The sequence below is a fragment of the Sander lucioperca genome, chromosome 11 (assembly GCF_008315115.2).
Source record: "Sander lucioperca isolate FBNREF2018 chromosome 11, SLUC_FBN_1.2, whole genome shotgun sequence".
NCBI classification, from domain to species: Eukaryota; Metazoa; Chordata; class Actinopteri; order Perciformes; family Percidae; genus Sander; species Sander lucioperca.
The window spans coordinates 11946033-11973922 of NC_050183.1; the positions used below are offsets into that span (position 1 = coordinate 11946033).

The 27890-nt window shown below is 41.8% G+C and overlaps 2 protein-coding genes across 4 annotated transcripts in view; one reads left to right on the top strand and one right to left on the bottom strand.

The window, feature by feature from the left end:
* fcho1 (FCH and mu domain containing endocytic adaptor 1) overlaps positions 1 to 2562 on the top strand; it is a 66742-nt gene extending 64180 nt beyond the window's left edge. The window contains exon 24 of the mRNA XM_036007647.1: positions 2442 to 2562. Within this exon, the coding sequence (XP_035863540.1) occupies positions 2442 to 2529 (88 nt within the window). The 3' untranslated portion in view covers positions 2530 to 2562. The remainder of the gene's footprint in view (positions 1 to 2441) is intronic.
* Positions 538 to 27587, bottom strand: rfx2 (regulatory factor X, 2 (influences HLA class II expression)). Of its 3 annotated transcripts, XM_031313883.2 has the most exons (18): positions 27381 to 27587; positions 14897 to 15005; positions 14207 to 14296; positions 12642 to 12724; positions 11967 to 12228; positions 10596 to 10670; positions 8783 to 8964; positions 8467 to 8586; positions 7649 to 7770; positions 7227 to 7345; positions 4811 to 4923; positions 4501 to 4652; positions 4099 to 4196; positions 3610 to 3759; positions 3232 to 3440; positions 2985 to 3138; positions 2837 to 2879; positions 538 to 1630 (listed from the first exon to the last, which is right to left on the bottom strand). In XM_031313883.2, exons 2-18 carry the CDS (start codon positions 15002 to 15004, stop codon positions 1509 to 1511), a joined length of 2202 nt encoding a protein of 733 aa, XP_031169743.1. In that variant the 5' UTR covers position 15005; positions 27381 to 27587; the 3' UTR covers positions 538 to 1508. The 3 variants fall into 3 exon arrangements, with proteins under 3 accessions (XP_031169743.1, XP_031169745.1, XP_031169742.1); XM_031313885.2 differs by lacking the exon at positions 14207 to 14296; XM_031313882.2 differs by lacking the exons at positions 10596 to 10670; positions 27381 to 27587.
* Between the last annotated feature and the right edge of the window lie 303 nt (positions 27588 to 27890).

Genomic DNA, 27890 nt, shown 5'->3' on the forward strand with positions numbered 1-27890 from the left:
AAAGATATATATATATATATATATAAAAATGTATTATGGACAAACTCCCCAAATAACACACTGTATTTTTCTATCTAATTCAAACAGAAGAAGACTTTAATCTGAGTAACAGCATGAGGTCAAAGTATCTGAAGTCAGGGAGCGTGTGCCGGCTCAGATGCCAACGAGATCCTCTTTCTGTGTAAGAGTTTTGGTTTTACAGGTCCATCGCTCTAACTTGTATTGATTGATCCGTTTTAGATGAAATACACAACCACTTTTTAATCAGGAAATGAGGCTCAATGAGAGACCAGTTTCCAGTTTAGGTTTTAACATCCCATCTCCATTAAGTCAATTACTCTGGATGTATTCCCCAACTCTCTGGCAGCTGAGTGAACCACCACAGGTCTGCACATATGAGTCACTGAATAAGGACTTACTAATGCAACCTTACAGCACACGGAGGAGCTATCACAGGATTGAAAACATTTGTTGAGAACTATTTACATGAAAGGAAACAGGAGTGGGAGACAGAAACCGCAACAGTGGCTACATTTGTTTTTTTAAATACTAGCCTCGTCATCTGAGCCGAACAGCATAGAAATCTATTGAGGGGGGCGCCCGGATAGCTCAGTTGGTAGAGCGGGCGCCCATATATAGAGGTTTACTCCTCGATGCATGTCCTGTAAAAATAAAGGCCGAAAAATGCCCAAAAAAATCATCTTTAAAAAAACTAATTATTGAGGTAAACAAACCGACATTTTACACAGCCAAGGTAACATACGGAGTTCCCTGCCTTCCGGACTACTGCGAGACTATGAGGCCCTACAGAGCCATGACTGTGGCTAAGCTGAGGGGAAGGTCCTTTGGGTCAGTAGGTTGCATGTTGTTGTTGTTTGTTTGTTTGTTTGTTTGTTGTGTGCGTTTGCTGCGAGCTGCAGCAGAGGCAACAAGAAGTATATACCCCTAATCACTGTTAAAGGTGCTTTGAATGTCTGAGGTTTGGAGACGATACATTCATACTGCGGTAGAGGCACAGCTGAGGGACAGATAGACATCTGTAGTGGTGGTTTCAAGGTTAGCGATCTAAGGCACTCAAATGACACTATGGCACAGCTAGTTGAGATTTTTTTTTCTAAAAAGAGAGAGCGAGAGAGAAGACGACTCACAGAAACACCACCACGCAGAGTTACACATCCAATAAAAAGGTACTGCACAAAGTCTTTCACAGTTGCAACAAAAACGGAAAGAAAATCAGACCTGTGTTACACACCTGTGAGTAAAAAAAAAACAAAAAAAAAACAGATGCGAGCTTCCTGGGAGAAAAGATCACCGTTCTCAAACGCTAGTGGGGGCGAGGACTGACAATGCTACTTTCTTCTCTATGTACATTGCACGCACACACACTCTGCAGGAGGACGCAGTGTGCTTGGCCCCAAAAGCCACTGCATCCCAAAGGGCCCCAAAAGCCACTTTAGGGTCAGATGCTGGTCCTTGTGGCTTTCAGTCCGGCCCCGTTCAGACTCGACTCACATCTCCTGCAGAGGGTGGCTCATGTCAATCCTCTCTCTCTTTACAGCTGGTTCAGTAGGCCCTCTGGATGTATCAGCATCACTGCCAAGGTCACTCATGTCATCTGAGAAGGAGGCATCTAGTGGCACAGGGAGAGAGGGGATTGTTGAAATAGTTTAGTTTAATGTCACCTGTGACCCTAAAACCAATTAATCACCCTATAACCGATGCAGAGAATGTGAGACAACAGAAGCAAAAGGACAAATACAGCTAGGTTTAAAGCTACAACACAAATCTATCCCCACAATATAAAGAAGGTCCAAGTAAGGATGGTACATTAAGCATTTTAATAGCAACTCAATACCTATAACAGATAAATGTTGTATTTTTGTTACTGTCAACAAATCCCATGAAAACACCAAAATTAGTAACTAATCTGTTTCTCAATACTATTTGTCTTCCTCACCCTGTCTGTAGCTCACAGCCCAAAGCCCATTCATTCCTACTGCAGATGTAAGTCTGTAACCCTTTAATTGGGCATTAACAGAAATCTTTTTTTTTTTTAAATCATGAGCCTCTTCCAAACAGTAGTTTTTTTTTATTACACATCTCTTTTAATTGACAAGAGCCTTGTGTAAATTCAATCTAATTATTATATACTGTATATTCCAAATATAACACAACTTATATTGTGCTTAAAAGGTGCTCTAAGCGATGTTGGGTGATGTTACTTCTTGTTGATGTTCAAAGTATTTTCAAACAAAACGAGACTAGCTCGCCCCTCCCTCCTCCTCATCCCGTTGAGTGACACCGTCCCCTCTCCCTCCCTTCCGTGCACTAACCCCCCACCCCCACCCCCAAATCCTTCTTGTCGGTTATTGGCTGGAACACTGTTTGTTATGTTTGGTGGTGCAGGTTGGCACAGTTTGTTTTTGTTGCCGTTTGTGGAGAGACCGTGTTTTTTTACAGTGTGTTCTGGGGACAGGCAGCTCACGGATAGTGAGATGTCTGCTGTATGTGACAAAAAATTTAGCCTAAAAACATGTGACATCGCTTAGAGCACCTTTAAGTTTGGCTTTGTAGGACTAAGTCATCAGACTTTTGGGGTTTTGGGGTTATACAGGCAATACTTGTTGGAAAGATTTATTATGAATTGATGTGCTTGGGGCAGAGTGTCACAGACTGAACACAGGGTTGTTTTTGTGTCTTTTCAGGGTGTTGTTTTTTTGGAGAATATCACAAGAGTGATCCTTTAACTTTTTTCATTTTTGAAAACCCATAGCCAGCTAGTTAGGATATAACCAGACTAAATTCCAAACCAGCACTGTCAATAATAAAGGCTTACCTTTATCCATGAGTGATGGCATCATAGAGGTCAGGTCACTGAACTGTGATTCAAGAGATCAGAGAGCATTAGCCAACAAAACAATTTTCAACATCGTCATTAAAGTGTTTTGAGCAACCTGAGCATTTTCAAATATCTTCCTTCTTACCTCTCCCATGACAGCAATAGGAGTTTCTCCAGTGGCCTGAGCCACGCGGTGTTCCACCAAGTAAAACATGTACTCATCATAGAGCAGGCGGATCAGGTGGAAAGAGCCAAAACTGGCTGCACTACGCAGGGTCAGGTCTCTGATCACCATGGAGCTACAGGAAGGAGAGATAGGAAAAACAGATGATCTGTAAAATGCTGTTTGTAGCGAGTAAAGTGTAAATAGCCTCATTGTTTGCCCCTTGTACCTGTAGAAGGACCATTTAAGCAGGAACTGGCGAGCAGCTTTGGGGAAGCTGGGGCCGCCCTGGTGAGGCTTCAGGACCTGAGAGACCACGTTGTCGAGCCAGGTAGCCCACTGGTCCAGAGAGCTCTGCTGTTGCAGGGTGACCTTAAAGTCCTGCTCCAGACGCTGAACCACACTCTCGTCACACTGACACACCCATGACGCCTGCTCCTGTTAGACACAACAAACACACCCAACCACATTGAGCAAGAAACCACAACACAAAGCGAGAGACGGAAAACAGGGAGAGAGTCGACACGCGTCAACAGTCTGCACCACCTGACATTTTAACCTGAAGTGTTGATGTTAAATAAACAGGGAAGCTGTCAGATATGTTTACCTGGACGTTGGCAAAGTCCACCCGGTTGAGGTCAGAGAGCATCTGGTTGATCTGGGAGGTGTTCTGGAGGACGGCGCGGGCGGCCTGGGCCAGATGGTTGAGACTGGTGTAACGTCTCAGCGTCTGGGCAAATGCACTGACCACTGCCACCTACATCACGATAGAGACAAAACCAGAGAATCCGTTATACATCCTGAGATTTTAATGCCACTCGATGTTTTTGTGTTTTATTACTATTAATAAAACTGCTTCTGGTACTGAAAAGCTTCCTGTGTGACTGGATGGTGTAAATAATGATGCTATGTCTTGCGTCTACATAAACATGAATCATCTTTAATCATCAATTTCAATGTCACTGAAGAGGTGGCAGGAACTGTGCATAGTAACATGACACTAATGGATCACAAACCAGCCACATGAGATGATGGGAAATTGTGAAGGCTGGAGAGGAAATGTGGTCAATTAAATGATCCGCTATTTTCTTGTTACCTTGGTGCGAATAATCTCTTGAGGAAAGTTGGTCATTGCTGTCGTCAGCCAGCCCTCCAGACTCTTGGCAAAGTTACGAATGGCCTGAGTGAGAGTACCTGAAGAAACAGAACCAGAGCCTGGATTACAAACTGACAAAATCTCTTATAGGCCACCTTGTTACTTTTAATTGCACTGTAACTTTAAATGATGTCAATAACAGTATTGGCTGATGTGTTAACAGTTCACTGTTGGCTCACAGAAAAAGGGGGGAAAAAACAAACTGGATTACAATCAAACTGTACTACATTTATCTATGCATTAAGCATAAGTAGAGTTTTGAAAACACAGCCATCTGCAATACACAGTCATCAATAACATCTTATTAAAATCATAATGAATAATATGATCAATAGTACTGACTGGGAACAGGACGCAGCACATCAGGAATGAGGATCTCTACCAGAGCCTGGTAGAGGATGTGGTCACAGCTCCTCATCCATAGTCTGATTGGTTCATATTTACACAGAGCCACCAGCTTCTCTCTGGGGATCACACCCTCCAGGTCATCATCACTGCACGAAGATGGGAGGGGGGGGGGAGAAATACACCCAAATTATAAATACTGCTGTCTTTCAAATAAAATTCGGCAGACAGTCAGGTAAAACGATTTTTTGACATCACACTTAATGTAAAACTAGTAGTAGTTTTCTTCCTGTATTTGTGATCTGACCTATTGGGGATAGTGGTATTTCCATCACTAGATGGCGGTGTTGAATACCAAAAGGTCTGCCAGAGTTTCTCAATGTAGTGGAACTGGAGGTTCATCACCACATCCAAAGTAGCCTGCAGGAGAGCAGCAAGGGAGGGAGGGAGAGAGGGGGAAAGAGAATGAGAGGGAGGGAGAAGAGAGAGAGGAAGGGGGGGACAAAACATACAGAGCTGAACCATGGTAACCAGACACACAACAAAGTTTCTACAGGCAGGCAAGCAGCCTCTCGCTCACTCCAGGCCCTCCTGGTTAGACAATGAGCCAGCTCAAACACAGCTCCCTACACATTAATCATATGGAGAATCTTAAAGGCCACGTTTAGGCTTCAACTGGAGCTTTTTCAGTTGATTTCACTCAGTTATATTTTATCTTGGTTTTCTGTATAGAGCAGCTTAGCCTCATAGATTTATGCATTTGCCTCCTTTTAGTGGCGAGGCGCTGACCTGAACTAACCCATGTGATTTCCTCTTTCCTGTTCCTGTTGTATGAGGCTCTTAGAAAGCAGAGTATACTGCACACAAGTGAGCACTTCAAGAGCATAAAGGAAGCAGTGACAAGCTGGTGATCTAAAATGATAAACTACAGTTTCACAGCTTGGTCAGGGAAAAAGCCGTAACCTGGTTCTAAAAAGATAGTTAACGAATAAACTCTAAACCTCAACATAGTGTGTGTGTGTGTGTGTGTGTGTGTGTGTGTGTGTGTGTATATATATATATCAAAGTATATATCAAAGTAAAACATAAAATCCAGGGCTGTAGAAGTTGTGGAGGACATTTACAAGAGGTAACGTCAGCCTGACTTCTCAAGAGGCAGAGGTCAACCTCTTTTGTTTTTGGTCTCAAACTGTTCAGTATATCTCTACGTTGAGTGCCTATTGAGTACGAGCATAGGATTCACACCGTGCCCAGAGATTTTCTTCTTTCTCTATCTGGCAGGACATGCACTTGCCGCTGGATCTTGTTACACAGCAGTGTAGGCTTCAATCACATGATATGTTTTGGCTTCCTCTCCAGCCGTTGTCATGGCAACCTTGTTTACGGTTGCCCCAAGCAACAGGTCAAACACAGAACTCCAAAACAAAAAGGAGAAATCCCCATCTCCTCTAAACAAGAGCGTTTTGCCTCCACAGTTTTGCGCCACACACACAAAAAAATTGTGGAGGAGAAATGTTCACATGTACGGTCACACACACCGACGAGAGGCCTGCGGCAGAGATTTCCGAATCTTAACCCCTCACATCTGTGCACACACGAGACAACTACTGTGGTTTACAGTGTGATTTATTACCCTCAAAGTTTTATCAACACTTAATTATTTGTGCTTAAACATTACTTTAATTGCACAGCTGATACCTGAATATTTGGCTTGTTGTTACCATGACATTAATAAATAAATACATGCCAGCGGATTGACAGCCCTGCTCAAAAACTCCTTTAACTGCATGAAAGTAAAATAAGAAATAAGATGTTATTTTATGCTTAGGCTAAATTGTTTGCTTTATTTGTGCTATAACTTTAAATGATGTCAATAAGTCTTGGCTAATGTGTTAATAGGCCACTGTTGGCTCACAGAAAAAGTGAAAAAAAAGTGAAATGCATAAACATTAAACACACAGAGGCAATGAGAGCCGGAGAGTGACAGAAATGCACTGGCAGACAAAGACAGGAGCCCATGCGCCTGTCCATAGACAAGGCAACACAAAGGCCCAAGGGGAGGCCACCACAAAGACACCACGATGTCCACCCAGCGCGCTGAAAGGTTAATTGGCATGTCTTGAAAGCTGCACAGAGATGAAAAGACGGCTGGAACAAAGGGAGCGTGGTGAGGCTGGACAAGGGGAGGGCAGGGATAATATGATAAAGCCAGAGCTTCTCTGCTTTAATCACAGCCTCTCGCCTGCCTGTAAAGCCCCCAAATTTTAATGTTCAATATTATTTTTTACTCTTCTCATTCTCATTTTCTTTAAAAGGCTCAGTAATTTCCTAAAACAGCTGGGCACTGTAGTTTTAAGCAAAATGTTACTGAACGGGTAAATAGTGCATTTGTCGGGGACTATTTTCAGGAGCAGAATTAATTCACATTTGGTGCTCTAGTTAGTATTCACAGCAGCAGGACAGTGTTTGTGGGATCAACTCAAAATAAACAACATAGCCAGAGATCATGGTAATGAAGGAACATGTTACATGTGACATAACTTGAGGCAAATCAGACCTCACACAAACAGCTTTATACTTTTTTTTCGCATATGCAGTAGTACTCCCAAAGACACGTAAACAGACTTTGATGTGTAAAATGGGTGGAGTCCCCTTTAAAGCCGTTCCATTTATATTCACGTGTCAATGTAGCCTCAGTTACAAACATATTCATAGAGCTGTACCTCACAGTGGTCTCTGTAGAGTGTCTGCAGCTTCTTGATATCATTCATGTTGATGCGCTCAGGCAGAGGCTGGGTGCCCAAGTCAGGAGAGGGAAATGGAGGCAAGGTGTGGGATGTATCTGCATAAAGCAAAAATGTAGACAGGTGTCATTCATATCACTCACACACACACAAAGGCTAATAAGTTCTGGAGATAGACACTATACATATATAGCTACCCCCAGTTTGGTAGTTTCAACACAGAAATACATATCCTATAATTGTCTCAACAAACAAGATGCCTGACAGTTCATTTTACCAGCCTGACAGTTATTACATGTGTTTAGAATTATTGTTTGTAAGGCAGAAAGGATCTTGGTCGGATCTTAAGTGACAGATATTTGTAGACAAACAGTTGTTGTCCACCCAGCTCCTGCGCTTACCTATGTACTGCTGGTGATGTTGGCTCTGAGCAGCCACGGACTGCTCTGGAGTGCTGTTACAGTGCTGAGAGCTCCCACACAGGCTGTCAGACATACCGTCCACCTTCTGTAGAGGTTTGAACCTATACACAGTAGAAGACAGGGCATGTATGTTAGCTGGGTTTTGAAGGACTAAGAAAGCAGGAATAATAAAGAATGTGCCATTGAGGGCTGAGACTATGCAGGTTTTCATTCCAATGAAAAACCACACAGATAAATCCCAGGTGAGCACACCTTCAAAACAAGCTAATTGGTGAAATACCGGGGGTGTGAACAACATTTTCAAACAGTTTGTATCATTGTTCTGGTTTACTAATATGATTCTTCCCACCGCTGAAAAAAGGTTTGCCTGTGAGAGGTCTGCTTCAGTTTGGTGGGTGTGTCTGTGGTGAAAACCAATACCTACTGTACATAGTGAAAACACAATTCAGCAGTCACACACACACACACACACACACTACAGAGAGTACTAAATAGTAGCTTAAAATCAGGCTGAAAAGCAGTTTTCCACTGCCCAGTTTCAAGTCTGTTTCACCTCTGGGACAAATGGTGGGAAGTGTGCTTCACTGTGCCTGTAGCCATACCTCACATTGACAGTGAGGCAGCTGTCACAAGGTAAATGTCATCAAAATGTTGCCAAGGGACATAATAACCAACAAAATGTCATAGAATTAATGGAAAATTGCTCAAAGTTCTGACAAATGTGACAGAGAGCAAAACAAATGGAAAGGAAAAGTAAAAAAAAAAAAAAAAGGCAGACAGGGAGAGAGAGCGCTGACCTCTGTTTCTGGTGGACAGGCTGCTGCCTCATGGCCATGTACTGGGTGTCTTCCTGCAGCCGGTTCAGCGGTGAGTCTGGCTTCACCCGGATGCCATAGTAATGATACTTAGAGTTGCCTCTGATAGATTCATGAGACAAAAGCCAGAAAACAGTGAGGAGAAGACTTGCCATCAGTGTAATTACTGTCATTATCCTCTTCCATCAGCAAGTCTCCAATGCCTATAAGCATCATCATACTTGTCACATCTATAATGATTACATAATTACTGTTATCAGCATCTTCAGCATCAGCAACAACCTCTTCCTGTTTGTACCTGGTGCCGAGGCGGCGGGTCCTGAGGCCCATGAAGACCGAGCGGATGAGCTTGCCAAAGGAGGCTGCGTTGACCGGATCCAGTTTCTGTTCCTGACAGTGCCGTAAGTAATGGTTATACAGGGAGCACCGGGGCAGGCTCACTCCCTCCGCTGTCTCATAGTTGTCCAGCAGCCATTGCAGCTAAAAACACACAGAAGAAGCCACAGTTGCACAATCAGTGAGCCTAGCTAGTGGACAAACCCTGCTTTGTGATAGTCACCTGGACAGAAATGAAGACGGCCAGTGCATCTTATTATCACATCAAAAGACAAGATAAAACACACAACCACAACTACACAACCACACAACCCCACACACACACACACACACACACACACCAAAGAGACCATTGCACTCCCTCTATGTGGCTACACATTTGACTGAACACTCAAACCTCTGAAGTGCTATTTATTCTATCGGACAAATCTCCAAGAATGTCAATATTGAAGGAGACACAGTTATAGCTCTGTAACAGCACAATCATAAAGCAACATCATTTGCATAAAAAGCTAAGATTATAAATTTGCAAATCAGATTTAAAGCAGATACTATTCATACAAATGATGTAGCGATTGTGAGATCACAGCTGAGGTTAAGAGTTGGAATGTAGGGAAAGAATCTAAACCACAAATTTCCCATGTTAGTAAAAGTCTGGATGGAAATACTAGATGAATCCTATTTACATTTCATTATAACTTTTTGACAGCCTCCCAACAAGAGTAAAAGTTATACTGCAATAAACTTTAGTGACACTGAGGGCCAGATGTACGTACATTTGCGAATGTAGCGTTATCAGCGCCATGGCCAACCCGCAGAAAGCGCACGCTGTGATACTTCAGCTTACGTCGTATATACCAAACCTGCAGTTCATCGGGTAATCAGCGCCTTTCTCCGCCCACTATACCGTAAATTGCGCTGTAGCAAAGTGTTAAGTACTTGTGTTATGCAGACTGCGATATTCCCACTGCTGATGCTATGACTGTTTGAAATGATCATGATGCCAATATTTGTAATGTAGCGAGGAGTTTAACAACTGCTGGAATGGAATGTGAACGCTGAGTCGGAGATTGATGCCATCTTTGATTTCTTCCAGTAATTGTAATATTGCATGGCTGCTTAATCTGTAACCCTTAATGATTTCGTGTTCACTCAACTAAAAAAGTGATCCTTTCAGCTCGTCTCCTTGGCCTATGTCTTCGTCTTGCTTGGATTACTGCTGCCATTTCAACAGGAGGCATATGCGAGGAAACCCGCTTGCGGCTGGTTTACACCTGCTTTTAAGAGGCGGAGAATTTTCACCGCAAAATAAAGGTGATAGCGATTTTTGGAACATACCGCGTAATACATAATTAGGCGCACTTTACGCTTCCCCTCCCATTTCTTTATGAGAAACTCCCACTTTCCCCTTGACCCTCCTGTGAATGCATATGCATGACACGGAAAAGCGTTAGTACATCTGGCCCTGAGTGCATGTCTTGGTGTACTTAGAAGTAAAATAAATAAAAAAAATCTTGACAAATCAATCAATTTAAGTCCATGCAGGGTTTTAAGAAATATATCCAAGATTATTAAGCAAAAAGTGATAGCAAATGCAAGTTCAGATCAAGGATGAAAACTAATTGAGACAATTATGCGTGTCAGTGGGACAGTGCAGAGTAAGTAAAGCTAGCAGTAGGTAGTGTGTTAAACGTTGCAAAACACAAGTGGAACACACTGCCTTTGTTTTGTGTTTTTCATTTTCCCTTTTCAAAGAAAGTTCCTGGTTGACTTACATGGCTGTTGAGCAGGCTGCTTTTGTGACTTGCAATTCCTTCAGACTTTTGGAGGTTTTCAATCGCCATTTCAAGCTAAAGAAAGAAAAAGCATGCAAAATAAAAAAAATAAAAAAGTGGACACAGAAGAGGGAGGAGACAGAAGAGTGAGAGAGAAAGAAAAAGTGAAAGGGACAGAAATAAGCAGGGGGTATATGAAGAAAAACACACAAAAAAATAAAACAGATAAAGGAAAATAAGAATGTTAGCGAGCAGCCAGATCTCTGCATTTTTCATTAAACTCAGTCAGTGTTGCAGCCAAATCCATTATTGCCTGACAAAAGCATGCAAATCAAGGGACTCATTGGGTTAAGCTGCTCAGTGAAGGTTTGCGGTCAGACACTCTAATGTATGCAAATAGGAACCACAAACAGGGGCACAGGTCACATCAAGTTTGAGCACAATAGGTCAACAATGCCTAACCCAACCCCACCCCCAAAATGTATCAAATTGTACCAAAATAATATTTAAAAAAAATAAAAATCAGACGGAGTGAGTTGTTACTACAACATAAGCAAGAGTGTCACGGTATAAAATACACTGGGATATTAGTCTGTCTTTGGACAACCACAAATAATGGAGTCCAACTGGCGTGCAAAGTGAATGACAAAACCAGGGACATTCTGTGGAGCCACAGAAGAAAATCAAGTCAAAAAAGAAAAGATATGTGGTATTGCAGCCAAACTGAAGACATAGAAGAAAAGGAAAAAGAAGCAGGCAGAGTTCCAAGCCTTAAGAAGGCTCCAGAGGGCTCACGGCCAAATGGTAATGAGCCCCAGGGGTTGCTTTGTTTCGCAGGGCGCTCAAGTGCCTGTGAAAACCTCTGAAACAAGGCAGTGCTGAATTATTTAGGCCAGTGTCCCGATTCTACAGGCTCTCTGCCCTGTACTGCTCTGCTCTCTGTGTGTTACTGCAGAGCCAGGAGGCCCCAACTCAGGTTGCCATAAACCCTGTGTGTCACTCCCTGCCTTTCAGACTTGTCCGGGAGCCTGGCCAGTCTGGACACAGGCTCAGGTAGCAGTGATGACAGTTTGCACCAGTGTGCATCTCACAATACCAGTTGGTAGTGGGGATCTCTGCTCAGTAAACCATGTTGTACTAGGAGTTAGTAGTAACAACATACCTACATACTTAGCCACATAGCAGTTGAGAAAAGACAAACAATCCCCAAAGTATATTTGGTTAGTCATTTAGTCTTTGTTGGGTGTAAACATCTGACATAACGTTTGATGCAGTTTGATTGTCGTTTGTACTGGCACATTAATCCCACTCTATTTGAAAAAGTGCTTCAGAGTACCACAGAAACATTGGTATGGCATGGGTGTTGCTCACCATAGCTGAGGAGGAGCGTGATGAGTGTGATATGTGGTTGCGGCTTCCCTCCATACTTCCTCCATGAATCAGGTAGGTGTTTCCGCTGGAAATGATGTGGCTGCTTCCCACATCCATAGCGATGCCCACCATGCCATGAGGGGGCACCCCACCACTGGCAGAGGAGACCACCGTAGTGACACCGGCCTGTGAGTCAAAGTAGGTTCCCCCACTGCTCTGCCCGTACAACTGAGCCTCGGGGTTGTAGGAGTAGGCTGTTCGGCTGGGGAGAGATCATTGTAACTAGCAATCAGTGATGTCTTCCCATGATGATGCTAAAAAAGCACATTTCATGACAACTGATGAATTTTATGAGGCCGATGAAGAGAATTTACATTTATAATTCAAGATGAATCCTGCATTTGGAGTGGAGACAAATATTATGCACAGTGCTGTATCTGTTTAATTTGAAAGGCAAAAATGTTTTACACTCTCGCATTAACATAGTGGCGATTTTTAACTATGGTAAACATAGGGACTTTTTTTTACAGTTATAATAATCTATTTACAATTTCATACTTCACTGGGTTAAATTAAATTTGACTTCAGAGTGTACTTGAACTACACTATGTAAAACATGTATTGTATGTATTGTATTTCTTTATTATAATTGTAGAGTAATGTAACATTGCTTACATAGTTCCATTGGTGTAAACAGTCTCTCCACTTTCTCCTACATATTGGACCTGGGATGGGTAGACATGTTGCACCTGCTGAACCTACAGAGAGACAACAGGAAATCAAGGCAGGAACAAGGAAAATCTCTATTCATGCTTCCCTATTTGTGCAAATGTAAGTCAAACTGTAACTAGAATTGGAAGAGTAACCAACTTTTTTTAATTTAATTTTTTTTTTTAAAGTACGCGTAAAATGAAAATATCTGCTTGTTGGTGTAGGCATGTTCACACCTATTACAGTGTGTACATGAAGTGCGGTGAAAAGGTCTGTACACCCCTTAGTTTTGCACAATTATTCGTCTAAAACAGAAGCCTCAACAAAAAAAAAAAATGTACATTAAAAACACTGTCTACTGTATTTAGACCTACCAAGGTTCTTTATCTAAAGGTTCTACAATACTTGAAGTGAAGAAATTATTTTAACGGGATCAGGAGTAAAAGTGATCTGGAACAATGTTGGAAGAAAAAAAAAAAGTAGTAAAAAATAGATAGAATTTATTTTCCCTGCAATTTAAAAAGCAAAGTTGAACTGATAAAGACATACAAGCATTTAATAAAGACAAGCTTGATTTGACAAACATCACAACTGATAATGAATGATACTGATGCATACAAATTGTGAAAAGCAGCTAATGAACTGCCCAGCTGCTATTGGCTAATGTTGCATATGACATCATCCGGAAATACTGTATAAGACTGGTACCTAAGACGAGCTAATAGCAGACAGTCAGGTCAACTCCTGTTTTTCACCATTAGATGCTAGACATCACACAGATTTTGTGTTGGCCTTTGGTTCAAGCCCCCAGGAATCATTGGGCTTTGCAGCAAGTTCACATTATACGTACCGTGGGACCCAGAGCAGACTTTTTGCCATTAACACCATTACAAAAGAAGCAGCTGTAAAGCTAATCCTCATCATAACACACATTTAAAAAAATGACTTTTAATTACCAACCATTAGGGCTAATGTTTATTTAAGAGCTACCAGGAGTTGTACTAAGATGTTATTTTCATGTTATTCATGTACGCAGGCAGTGGGCCAGGCTCAGCCAGAGAAAGACACTTTCACACACCCATGAGGGGCACAGGAAGCAGGAGAAACCGTTTGGCACATGCTCAGGATCAGCAGCTTTCAGAGGAATAAATGGGCTGCCATGTTTGGGATCTTCATTCAGTGTTAAACACGAACATGGTTTGGTTACTATTTAACTTGTTTACTAAGCCCAAACCTACTTCACCCGAGTCTGACGGTTACTATTTAACCTGAATGTAAATTGTGACCCGAATGACATAAAAAGTTTATCAAATGTTTGTAAGTGACAAAAATAAGAACTTGGTGGAAATAGCTATAGGCTTATTTTTCTTTTTTCATCTTCTTGTTACTTTATTGTAAAAGAAAACACAGTATAAGTCTACAACTCAGTAACAAAATTTTAAATAGGTTAATCTAAAAATAATTGTAAAACTCCAAGGGGTGTACAAGCATTTTCACAGCACTGTATAAGTATGTACAGCACTGTGTACCTGCTGAGAGACCTGTTGAACCCTGGGTACTGAAAGCTGCTGTACTTGTCCTCCCTTCTGAGCTGAGCCTGTAGCTTGAACCAGCACCCTCTGTGTGGATACAAGACATAACTCAATTACATTGGTATGCACGTACAATCACACACATAATTGTAATATGACAGTCGACACAAGATGGACAAACATTTCAACAAATCCCCCCTCAGGAATTTAAGATAGTGCTGATAGATTTATGCTCATATAACACACTTAAATGACAGCACACCTCTCTCTGCTAGCCACACATCCTGAATTTCAGTACAGGTGTATAGTACAGCACTGCATTTTCTCAGTGTATTCCTCTGATTGTGCGGTTTCTTTTCAGACCCCATGCACAAGCACTAATAAAGCGAGTAGCTGGTTTGCAGGGATTGAAATTATGTTTTTTGTCCACCAGCCAAATGGCTAGTGAATGTTCAAATTTGTTTGTTTTTTTGGCTGATTAGTGAAGCAAATCTACTAGCTACTTGCATATTTTATCAGCATTTGGCTGATGGATGGTGCTCATTTTAAACCCTGATAGTCTTTTATATTTAACATTTGGAAAGAAACAGGATGGAACAGTTAAGTCATTACAGACTTTTCCAATTTGTCTTGTCATTACAGTAGCAGCGTAGCGTAGAGTAGAGTAGAATAGAGGTAGTACCCTACCTGCTGGGAGGCTGGGACAGGCTGTACCACAGGGGCCTGAGCTGATGATGACGTCCGCAGCGCTGCCACGCTGGCCGTGGTGTCTGACCCTCCCTCGGAGCTCTGCATGCTGGGTTGCAGGGAAAACATGAAGAAGTGGAAAAGAGAAAAGACATGAGTAGGGGGGGGGAGTTAATACCAGACTAAAGAAATACTCTTACAGGTAACACTGAAGCTTGAACGAAAAGAATAAGAGCATTTCAAGTGTATACAAATAGTCTCGCTGTGCCAGACCATCCACACCCTGCGGAGCGGAGGAGGGTCTGGCTAGTCCACATAGCATTCTGGGATGGGAGAAAAACGTGCTCTGGTTTATTGTCATGTCTTTAAACCAATCACAATCGTCATGGGCTCCGCACGGAGCCACTGTAAAATAGTTGTGCGAGACAAAACTCAGATTGGACAGATAGTCTAGCTAGCTGTCTGGATTTACCCTGCAGAGATCTGAGGAGCAGTTGACCATAGTCCTCATAAATCCACCGGAGTTTAAAATTCCAACACAAAGGAAACGGACATTGGCGAAAATACATGCATCCGGCGGAATTTCCTGCGGCACCGGAGCAATCCCGGAAATGGAACGTCAAGGATATAGACTAATACAAATAGACAGCCATACTAAATACATGCTCTTCCACCCCGCCCCTTCTCTCTTGGAGCTACCAGGGCATTCATTGTGCCCCAGGGGGTTTCTAGCTTTATCAAGTCAAGCTGAGTCAGTGAAGCTCTAAGAGCCCCAGAGGCTGCCCACCTTTGGCCTTAATCACTGGCAAAATAAGCAGTCCAACAGTTTTTACGCAGACACTCCTGGTCCTGCTGACAGATCAAACCCAGGTGAAAAAGTAACAGTACAGGAGTTTAAATTACCAACAGGTCTGAACTGCTTCCTGAGGACCAAACGCACTGCCGCCACTCGGCTTTCCACTGGATGACAATGTGCACAGCATAGCAAAGGGGAACCAAAAATGGAGTGACAAAAAGGCTCTCTCTTTTTTTTTTTAAAAAAGAACAGAGGAAAAGAGCGGGAGTAAGGCAGGGACAAGAGAAGAATGGAACTGCAAGGGGGAGTAAGTAGATAAAAAAATCAACTTCCCCACTCACTCTCTCTCTCTCTCTCTCTCTCTCTCTCTCTCTCTCTCTCAAAAAAAAAAAAGAAAAAATGAAGGGGGGGAAAAAGATGAAAATGGCAGTGGGGCTCCAGCCCATGCCAGGGTCCTGATGATATCCAGCGATTGTTTCGTACAAGAGCTGTTCTCTGAGGGCTCCAATAATCCAGCTGATATGAGGAAATTCCTCAATGCTTTGTAAACGTTTGTCGGTTGCTATGGTGAGGAATCCATGACGACCACCCCCAACTCAACCCCTCTCCTCCCCTCCCCTATCCCCCCACCCCACCTCCCTCCTTTTAAAGCTCTTGCACAGGAACTTTCGAGTGCGACCGCAAAGAAAAGATGGGGAGGAGGGTTAGAATAAGGGAGAGGGAGATACGACACAGTTGGGGGGTGGATTGAATTGATGAGCAGAAATCCAGGAGCAGCAGGAAATGTCAGTAGGTAAGCGAGAGAATGGTGTTCACCGGGAGCATTACAGTAAAGGACTGCAAGACACAACCTGCTCTAGACATGCTGTGATTAGTCATAACACAAGACATGCACTACAATGTTATTTTGATTCACTGGAAGAGATCTGACAAACACCACCTAGGCTGCCGTAATCTGGAGGCTAAGCTGTTAGATACAGGCAACAGGTGCAGCCACACTTGTCTTTTGGCTTTCTTGAGACCCAACCTAAACCTTCTGATGATTTAAGAAATTAAGAAGGCCTTCCTGCATCCGTTGCATCAAACCAAGTGGTCTAAATGTGTTTCTAAAATGCATCAATAAATAACCAGTCTGCCTTATACCATGTGACAAATTTAACTCAGACAGAAACAAATCTAACGTGACGTGTAAAAAACAAGGGCAAAATGCATCTCAATCAAGGAAACCCCACCAGTGAGAGGGAGGAAAAGGAAATAGTAAACCATAGATTTCAACCAAAATGTTGTGCTCACAGCAAAATAGGAGGCACATCCTCTTTTGTGGATCATTTTCAGAGTTAAAGACTATGCTGATACAGGATAACACCGCTTATTTATACAACCACCTAATTTTTGCCACTAAATACAACATGATGAAGCTAGCACAGACACTTCCACAAAGCATACCACTCATAACCAAGAAATTTCCAAAGGCAAAAGCAGATTGCAAGGGTAAATGTTATACTAAAAAATGGTTTTCCTGCAGATCTTGACACTAAATCGTAATTTCCACCCTGGACTAGAAAATCATGCAGGACAACAGACATAACTCAATATTTTGTTGAAGAAATCAAACCGATTACCTACCTGAATTGACTACCTGAATTGTTTTGGTGACCAACAACACACACATTCACAAAACTAATTTGCCCGCTAGTTGCAAACTTAACAGTTTTGAAACTCAAATGTGTCTAGGTTTAAGACATCAGCAGTAACTTAGGGGGACATTTAGGGTTTGAGGGCACTATTGGATGCTATATCAAAATCAGAGTGTACCTTTAAAATAGAAAAAAACTGTTTTGGGCCACTGGTATTTTCAATGTGTGGACATTTTGCCACAGGCAGACACTGCTCTGCCTACATGACTAATAGATTAAAGTGTAGGAGGCCTATGTTGAAATTCCTGATGTCAATCTTCAGACACACTATAAGTTCATGCGTGGTCACTTCTGTTGACGTTCCAAGTAAATTCCAAACAAAACAGAGCAAGCTCGCCCCTCCCCCCATGTTTCTTTAACTGTCATGACTAACTGACTAAAGGCTCTTATATACTAGACGCAGCCCAGCTGGCGCGTGCAAATGTGACGTCATGGGATCGCCGTGACTATTTATACCCGCGCTGGTGCTTGGGACACTAGTTGCAGTCTTCTCCTGAACAGAGGTGGCGCTAATGAGCAAAGGCTCCCGACGTTGCTCTTTCTACAGACTAGAAGAAGAAGAAAAAGGTAAACAACGGCAGAACTGGCAGCAGCATTGCCGTCAATGCTTCGATTTGATTGGATGAGCTACTTGGTGGGATCAAGCCTTTCATTCGCCATAAAAGAACTCATCTTAACCTAGTAAGTTTACAAGAGAGACTTGCAGTCACTGAGAGTCCTGGCATCCGGTTGTCGGCTACTCGTTCAGGCCTCCCGTTTCCGCTTTGTTGCGCACCGCTGAAAAAAAAAGAGCCGTGGGCGACCTCTGCTCGTGCGCCATAAATTGGGCGCGCCGGCAGGATATTACGTCATTTTGACGTCACGCCACCTTGGATGCGGCTAGTATAATTCACGTTTATCTGTCACTAACCCCAACCCCCTCCCCCAACCATCTTGTCGGTGATTGGCTGGAGTGGTTTGTTGTATTTTGGTGCGCTGCCTGTGCCTCTAGTGTTTGTTTGATGTTTACGACCCCTGTGTTGTCTCATGAGACCGGGCTTTTTCACAGTGTATTCAGGGGGCAGGCAGCTAGCGGATCAAGGAGAGATGCCTACCATTTGAGACAAAAATGAAATCACACTGAAACCATGCAGGAACTCAAAGTGCACCTTTAAGCACCATATCTAGTCTACCCTGGCCTGAGCAGCACTCTGAGTCCTTCTTCAATGCATTTGTTAGCACAGGGCACAATTAGCACTTCCATGCCAAGCGCTCATATTCCATTACAATTTTTCTTCACACCTCTTTCTTGTATGGCAATAAAGTACCAAAAGACTATTATCAGAATGATGCTAACAAGGAGTGAACACTTTAAAAGTCCCTGCAATGCTCAAGCATCTTTTTTAAAGCAAGGAATTTGTCTACGGAGTGTCACTGGAGTTATAAATACACTTGTAACAATCCCATCATTTATCTTCAGACTTGTCATTTACACCAGAGGAAGTGACACAAGCCTGAAGGCTTCTTTATACCATAAAGGAGTGGGTTGTTTGGCAAGATGGTGGGGGGGGGGGTCAGAAAAGAGAGCACTGACCTGGACGTTTTCATCCATTAAAGCTCAATTAAAGCGATTTAATAGGTATGGAGAAGTGTGCCAAATCATTGAGTTGAAGGAGGAGAGACAGGAGTGCAGGCAGAGAGGAGTCTTTCTACGTACTGCTCAGGGAAGGTTAAAAGCCACACAAATTCCCCACCCGCAGCTCTGAAAGGCACAAAGGTAGGACACAGCAGGAGACATAGCACACTGCTGCAAAACTGCTACTCTGGATGGACTGTTGTCTTGGGCCAAACCTTTCTGCCTTTAACCAAGAGACAATTTCACACACACAACAGCTCATCCTTTCAAGAGTTACCTGAGTTTTAAAAGCTAAACGTAAACAAGAAAATACATTTTAAAGAACCCAAAAGCCTAGTGCAGACAATATTTAAACATATGTCACTGACAGATCTAACTTACACTGGGCTCAATCAAAGAAAAACACATACAGATGTTCAATTAAAAACAGGAGCCCACAGTCTTGGCTCATGTTTGCACTGGCCCACATTGTTTGCAGAGCAACAACGGTTGCTAGTGGCAACACCGTCCACTCCCGTTTCCAGGAGCCTGTTGCTATGTAACCAACAGAATACTTCCCAAACCAAACAATGCCATCCCCCCACATGATCCCTCTATCTCATGCTAAGTAGAAACTTACAACAATAAATACTATGTACGCTATTAATTTCAGACACCAGGGGACATGGAGGTAGACCTATTCCTGTGTTGCAGTTATATAATAACATTGTACAGACTTTATGCTGGTTGAGACTTGATTAAAGATGACAGGATGAAGCACTCTGTTTTTGTAACTACTTGGTGCTCAAAAGAAGGAGGAATGTTTAAGTAATTCAGGGAGACAACAGTCTATTCTTCAAGGTTGCTTTACACTCATGCCACCCAAAAACAACACTTCCAAAAGCAAGTTGAGTCTTTCCAAAGTTCCTTCAGTAGAGGAGATGGTAAAACAGCTTGAGCAGAGCCAACCTTTTTCCAACTCAGGGAAGATGAATCAAAATAAAGCAGAGATAGCCACTTGTTGCTTTTAAAAGGGAAATCTATAGAGGACATTTGTTTGTTCAGCGCTATGCATATGTTTTCCCTTTACCTTTAATATAAGAGGAGCAAAACCTATAAGATTACAGAGGCACACGCGCTCACACAAAGAGCGTATTAAGATATGATAAGAGATTTCCACAACAGAGGCTGTTCTTCAAGCCTGTCTCATTAATTCATGGCTAATCCAATCAAAGCGGCTCTTGGGGTCTGCAGATGGCAGAGTTTAAGAGACAGAGAGAGCGAGAGAAAGAGAGAGAGAGAAAGCACAGACCACTGTCTCTGATCCCGCCGCCCCCCTTCCCTCCCCAGCTCACCTACCCACACTGGTCATCAGCACAACCTGTCCACTCCGTCACCATGTGCACTGCAGGCCCGACAGCCACAGAGAGAAAGATCAAACCGTTGCCATGGAGATTGTGTGTTCGCCCATGCTCTACACTAGCAACTTCCTCCCCCAACGCCCTACCTCTTCTAACCCTTTCCAGATTTCCAGTGCCCCCCACCTCCACCCAGCCTATCTCGAAATAAAGAATGAGGGTTTGAAACTGAACATTTTGAAAAGTTAAACTGGAAAACAACACAAAGAGGAGCAGGGAAGAAATGGGGGAGATGGTCACAACTGGAAATGTAATCAGACTCATACGTGTGGGCGTCTCTCTCTTTTACGGTTAGCCTATTTATCTAACGTGATCCAAGGCTGCCATACTGATGACACAAACGAGGGAATGTCACTCAAGTCACCTGGCTGCTTCAGGAGATGTTGGATTATGAAGAGAAACTGGGAAATGCTAAAAGTAACAGTTGGGATTCTTGCGCATCTGTTCTATTCCCCAATTCCTACATATTATTAATATTTTGCATACCCAAAAACACATTACAATTAAATTAATTCACAATAACTTTTTTGATCCTTTGAAGCCTTTAACATTTTCTATCTGCACAACATGTTGAGAATAGCTAAATCTCAATGTAAATATAGTCACAGCTAGATCCAAATCACATTGTATGGGCCCCTTATAAAACTATTGCATCACTGAACATATTCACAAAACCAGAAATAACGCAGAGAGCACATAGCCCTGACAGGGGTATGGCAGTTATTGCAATAATAGAAAATATTAAGAGATTTAAAATAATTGTGTTTCTTTTAAGTAAAAGCAGTACCTAATGAGACAATTTTCAAAGTATTTAAAGTGCATGATGATGTTGAATTGTCTATTATTATTATTATTATTATTATTTTTATGGTCTATCCACAAGGATACTGGATCTAGATCTGCAAAGTCACTTATTTCTTGGGCCACGGCCTAGCTTTTCACCTCATTTTATGAAGTCCATTAACAAGTTAATCAGATTTCCTGCTATCAGACAAAAAAGATCTGCAACTACAACCTTCTCGCTGTTGCGGTCTCTTTGATAGCATGAAATCAAAACTAATGACAAAGACTGACAACTTGGAATGGTTAAGTATCCTAACGCTTAGCCTAGACCAGACATGCATCCTATTCCGTGGGAGTATAACGATACTCACTCCAAACGCAACACTAACTTTTTAAAATCTGCTTTCACTTGCTCTTTTAAACAGGTGTGTTTCCAACCTATGGAGTTGTATTTCCCAGGGAACCACATTCTGCAAAGATGATCTCAGATGCTGGCAGTGAGTTGCCTCGATCTTGACTGAACCTGAGATAAGCATTTTTTTTTGCACTAGAGGAGTCTGCCTTTTTGGCAAGCATTCATTCCACACAGATATGACTCTGAAAATCATCTTACTGTTTGTATATGCTTTCACGGGCACTACTTGACACAAACAATGAGTCACAAGTTAACGCTTGAACTTTGAGACGGATCAAACTGTCTGTTGCTCATGCAGTGAACACTGCTGAATAGTGCTGAATAGTTGCCATCAGACTCATATTTAAGTATTTATTAACTATTTGACACAATAGAACCATGTACAAGACATGATAATGAAATACTAAACATGTTTACTCTGTATTTGACAGGTAATACCAGAATAGCGGTCAAAACTAGCTGGGCTGTTGCTGTTTACAAAACAACCAAGGTGTTTTCTATAAATAATACTGCTACAGTAACTACAGTTACTTACTACAGCAATATTTAAATGTCATTTAATGTGTTTAATATAATGCTGTCTTGGGCACCTGGGTAGTCACCTGGTAGAGCGCGCCCATATAAAGAGGCTTAGTCCTCGACACAGCGGCCACGGGATCAACTCCGACCTGCGGTCCTTTGCTGCATGTCATTACCCCTCTCTCTCCCCTTTCAAGTCTAAGCTGTCCTGTCGAAAATAAAGGCCTAAAATGGCCAAAAAAACAATCAACATCATCATGCACTTTTAATACTTTTAAAATGTTCTCATTAGGTACTGCTTTTACTTAAAAGAAACACATTTATTTTAAATCTCTTAATATTTTCTATTATTGCAATAACTGCCATACCCCTGTCAGGGCTATGTGCTCTCTGCGTTATTTCTGGTTTTGTGAATATGTTCAGTGATGCAATAGTTTTATAAGGGGCCCATACAATGTGATTTGGATCTAGCTGTGACTATATTTACATTGAGATTTAGCTATTCTCAACATGTTGCTAAGATATGAATGTTAAAAGGCTTTGAAGGATCAAAAAAGTTATTGTGAATTAATTTAATTGTAATGTGTTTTTGGGTATGCGAAATATTAATAATATGTAGGAATTGGGGAATAGAACAGATGCGCAAGAATCCCAACTGTTACTTTTAGCATTTCCCAGTTTCTCTTCATAATCCAACATCTCCTGAAGCAGCCAGGTGACTTGAGTGACATTCCCTCGTTCGTGTCATCAGTATGGCAGCCTTGGATCACGTTAGATAAATGATTTTAAGTAATCTTTTCTGCAGCCAGATCCAGTGACATGCTTTACATATAAAAAATGATTAGTTGCATAACATCAGCAGCATTCATACCCTAATTTAGCAAATCCTTTTCAGTGTCATTTCGAGGACATTAACCAATAAATTACTTACAGATCTAACAAGTGTTCTTGCGTAACAATTTGCATCAAGATGGCAATCATAGATTAGAGAGATTATACAGTAAAAGGTGGTGACAGGATACAGTTGACATCATAGATTGTTACATCCTGTCTATTGGTCTACATGTTGGTGCTCTTAAAGCTCAAACTTTTCAAAATCTCATCTCGTTGTTATTTGTTTGCCTTTCATATTGTTTTTATTGACTGACTGCAAAACTTCAACTATTCCAGGATAAGAATCCAGACTGGTTTGACTACTTTGTCGCAACACTTCATGGCCAGACCTACAGTACTACAGTGGTTACAATTTGCAACACCCTTCAGAGGGGCAACACAAACACTGTTAATTTTTACAGGAAAACAACTAGCATACAATGCAGCTTTTGAATTGAACATTGCAATATTAACATTAGCTCTCCTTTGAAGCTAGTGAGTGGGAAGAGAGGGAGCTCAAAAATAAAAAATAAAATGGGATCTGAGGGCAGCACTATATAATGAGGACATCCCCCATTTTGCTGAAATCTGGTTGTTTCCACCTGTTAAAATGCACCAAATATCCTAATTAAAGAGCTTCTGAAAAGCTTAATTGAAGGCCCAGATAATTCAATCTAAAAATACTGCTCCTTTGCAAATCTGGTCAACTCTCACTCCACTAAAGGCCTAGTCTTGGTTCTGGTAATTATTTTGTAGCAGGCTTACACTGACAGAAGTTCTTTTTTGTGTCAAATAAACATCTCTTAACAAACTAGCATAAAACTCTACAAAAGAAAGGAAAAGTGAGGAGAGGATGGGGGGCTGCTACTAGCCCTGCCTGAAAGGGGGGGGGGGGGGGCTAGCCATTGTAATGCAAATGTCACTGGCTTGTCTGCTGTTTGTGGCAGAAAATTTAATTAGCAGTTATGCAGCTACGATACAAACAGGTGGAATGTTAAGAATGCTCCTGATGACAGACAGAGAGAATTTTTTTTTTTATTTAACGTGTTTCAACTTGTGTTCAACATTTTTTTGGTATATGACAAGATTTGTTTCTTTGTATCCTAGCAGCGTAAGCCTACAATGATTTCCAAAATCTTTGTAGCTGGAAGCCGTGATGGGAGAGTCACGAGGGCACTTAAACTATTTTCCTTCCAACAGATTCTTATAAAACAGTAACGGCACATCACTTGAAATGAAAAGACCTTTACAAATACATGAATTATGAAGATTATGAAACTGTAACATTTCATGTGAACAAATGGCACTATTAATTTCCACTTAACAAGCCCCACAAGGCATTCTCCTCTCACTTCTGCTGCTTTGCTCTGTGATTTTCTGACATGCTTTTGACTGAAGTTATGGGATAACCCATTAAATCTTTGTTAATATCAGACAATGAAATGTGCAAAAGCCAGGCAGTTCAGTTAGCACAGCAGGATGTAAATGCAACTCTATATGAATATGAATAATTGTAAACAGCAGCGACAAAACTGATGGCAGTGACTAGGTCCGTGTGTATATTTGTAGCAGGCTATTGGATTGAGAACTTCTCCCCGGGGCAACAGTAGGCCTCATCAAGATAAGCTAAATACAGCATGAGCAAACACACACACATATATACACACACACACACACACACACACACACACACACACACGACCAAAAGCTGTGTCAGGTCACCCTCTGCCCAAGACACCACTGCAGCTGTTCTATTGATAGCTGAACTGTACTACACACATGGGTCCATTAAACACTCAAAATGGCACACGGATAACGGAAGATACTGCTACGCACAATCATATGAGCAACTCCACAGATGGCTCAAAAGAAGGTTAGAGGAGAGGAGGTTAGGCCCAAAGAAGGAAGGAGACCTTTGGAAACAACGCTGCATGTCATTCTTATTGGTTAGGTAGGCTTACATACCTTTCAGTAACAGTTCCACCTCGTTGTTGGTCCAAGCAAATAAAACACTGGTCTTAGTTTCTGCCATTGTTGTTCATTCTTTAAAGTATTTTCAATTTATACATCCATGATTTTCAACCGCAGAGTATGTCAGACAATGTGCTTCCTGTTAACACCGGCAAGTGCACACCGAGTGTATGTGATTGTCATGTGATATGCGTTGTCAGACATGTTAATATGGACAGAGATTAGTTCTGCTACTGGAGCTAAAACTCTTCTTCTTTCTGACTTGCCTCTGCAAGCCAAAGCAATTCACTCTCACCACAAAGAGAAGAGAGAGATGAAAATAACCTGATAAAAAACACTGACTTTTAAAAGAATAACATTTCACCCCCTGGCCCACTCCATCCCTTTTCTTTCCATGACTTGGGTGTATTTGTATATCAAGTTGCCATGTAAACATAACAGTGTCACGCTCAAATGGGGGGGTGGGTTGGCGGGGGTTACACACAGTTTCAGCGCTGTCATTTCTTTATTTTCTTTGTAGCTGCAGTGAGTTGTCTGACCAATCAAAGTTAAGTTTCTTTCTCTGACACTTACTTCAAAACAAGTCGAGTCTTATGTTAATGCACATTCAATTCTTCCCTCAAATATTCTGGCAAAAAGGGAGAAAAATCATGGCGGGAGGAAGCTTTATAAACATGAATTATGATTAATATAACCATACTACACAGACCTGCGTTTTGACCCTTTCTCACATAAAAAGAAATAGATATTGGTCTGCATCAACAATACATACTTTATGTAAATACACATTGGAAAATGTATAACTTATTGTATTAGTAGTAAGCAGAGGGGGTTTTAATTAGAGAAATGTTAATGCTGCAAAGACATCCTGATGCTTTAATAGCAAAAAACATTCCAAATGACCGAGCACCTGACGGCTGTCTCTGAAAAGATAGTCCATAAGAATTAATTTATCTCAGGGGATAAAAGGAGACCGAATCCCAAAAGGAGTGCTGAAAACCAGCCACGGTAAAGCAAATGAAGAGGGGATTTAAAATCATTGGGGGGGGGCTACATTTCTTTGGTTTCTCATTACTGCTAAAGCACAGATTAATATGAGCCTTTAGCTCTGAAGAGAGGTAAAACAACAACCCTAAAGGGACCTGCCACCTAAACAATGAATCAGTGCCACGGAGAACAACTTGGCTATTAGCAAACAATTGCTGGTCTGTCCAACGGGTTTAGCATCAATAAAATGAAATAAGTGAGAGGACATAAATCAGGTCCAATGATGTACAAGTGCATCTTAATTTGTGACTAGTTTTAAAATCACATAGAAAACAATACTTGAAATACTCAATTTCTCACCCAGACTGTAAAAACAAGACAGAGCAGTAAAGAACCAGCATAGCACCACCTAGGTGTAACATATACAGATATTCAAGCCATTTCTGAAATATTAAAAATACCAAAACTTTGTGACGTTACCAACTTTGTAACATTTAGATAGCAAACGTTGTGTAATCTGATTAACAAAGAATAAAGTTAGTTCATCTTGAAAGTGTACTAACGTTATATCGCTACGCTACTGAGATAAGAGACCAGTGGAAGCACCAGGTTTGGTACGTTAACGTTGCACCGGTGAGTGTTGTAACGTCGTCGGTAACAGTTCATATATCCGTTTTCTCGACTGCGTAATATTTGTAATGCATTATGCGATATATCTAGCTACTTTGTGAGTGTAAATCGCCCCAAAGAAGCTTGCAAACTGCCTGCTGAAACGAAAGTTGTCCTCCTACTAAGTTTACGCTTGCCCGCAGCGGACGTTAGTTGCAGTTTGAGCACCAGAACCAACGTTGCTAAAGCTAGCTATCCACATTTCCACCTGCTTAAAGAATACGGTTCTGGAGAAAGACACACCAAGAATAAAGTGTGTTCGTGCTGTGACGAACAAGACAGAGCTGCCGTTTACAACGCGACAAACGGTTGAACTCGCGACTGAACTGGCACTCAACGCTGCTGGTTGCCTGCGTTAGCATTAGCTGTAGCTTGACTGGTAGCCTTACCACCCATCCTGCTGGGATTGAGCTGGAAGTACGTTCACAGCTCGACATATACACTAGCTACACAACGTAGCAACAAGTGTAACGTGATAGTAAGTAACGTTACCACTGTGAATAACGTTTAGGCAAAGTGTAGCAAAATAAGTAGCAGAGGGGAAACATATTTTTTGGTGCAAAAAGCTGTTGCCAGCAGTAACGGTTAACGTAAGTTAAATGAAGAGTGGAAAACCGTTCTCAACTTGGGGCGGATGCCATAAAGAAGGGAAAGTTATGTTGTGGAAAATAACCAAGACTGCTAGCAACGCACTCGACCCAGAGGATTTTTCTCCAAACTAAGAATAATTCAGCATCTACATTCTGTAAAGATAATAGTCACCTTTGCCTTGAGAAAAGTTCTGGCTGTGCTCTTTCCCCTCTCTCACACTCGCTCGGTGACTTCCAGATGCTGCTGCTGCTGCTGTTGCTGAGTGTTGCGCCCGTTGGTAAGTAACTGTCTCCACGGCTACAGTCACTATGGCGCGACGGGGTCTCGAGGCAACTGTTGCTACCCTCGAATGTCTACGTCAGGGCCCTCACTATACAAGGGAGGGGCCAAAGGAACAAGAGTCCCGCCCAGTTCAATAAAGCTATAAATTTAAATTTAACCACTAGGAGGTAGTCTTAGCTAGGGAACTGGTGAAAGTGCCTCATTCAGATTAATTTAGTTTAGTTATAAGTTATGTTTATGATTTAAAGGTTATTATTGTATGTAGCACATATATCACAACTATCAAAGTGACCTCAGTTATGTAAAAATGGTATTTCTTTAGTTTAAAATACAGGTTATCTAATAACTGATAAAATAAAATAAACTGATTATTATGTAGAGCCTACGCACTTTCTTGGT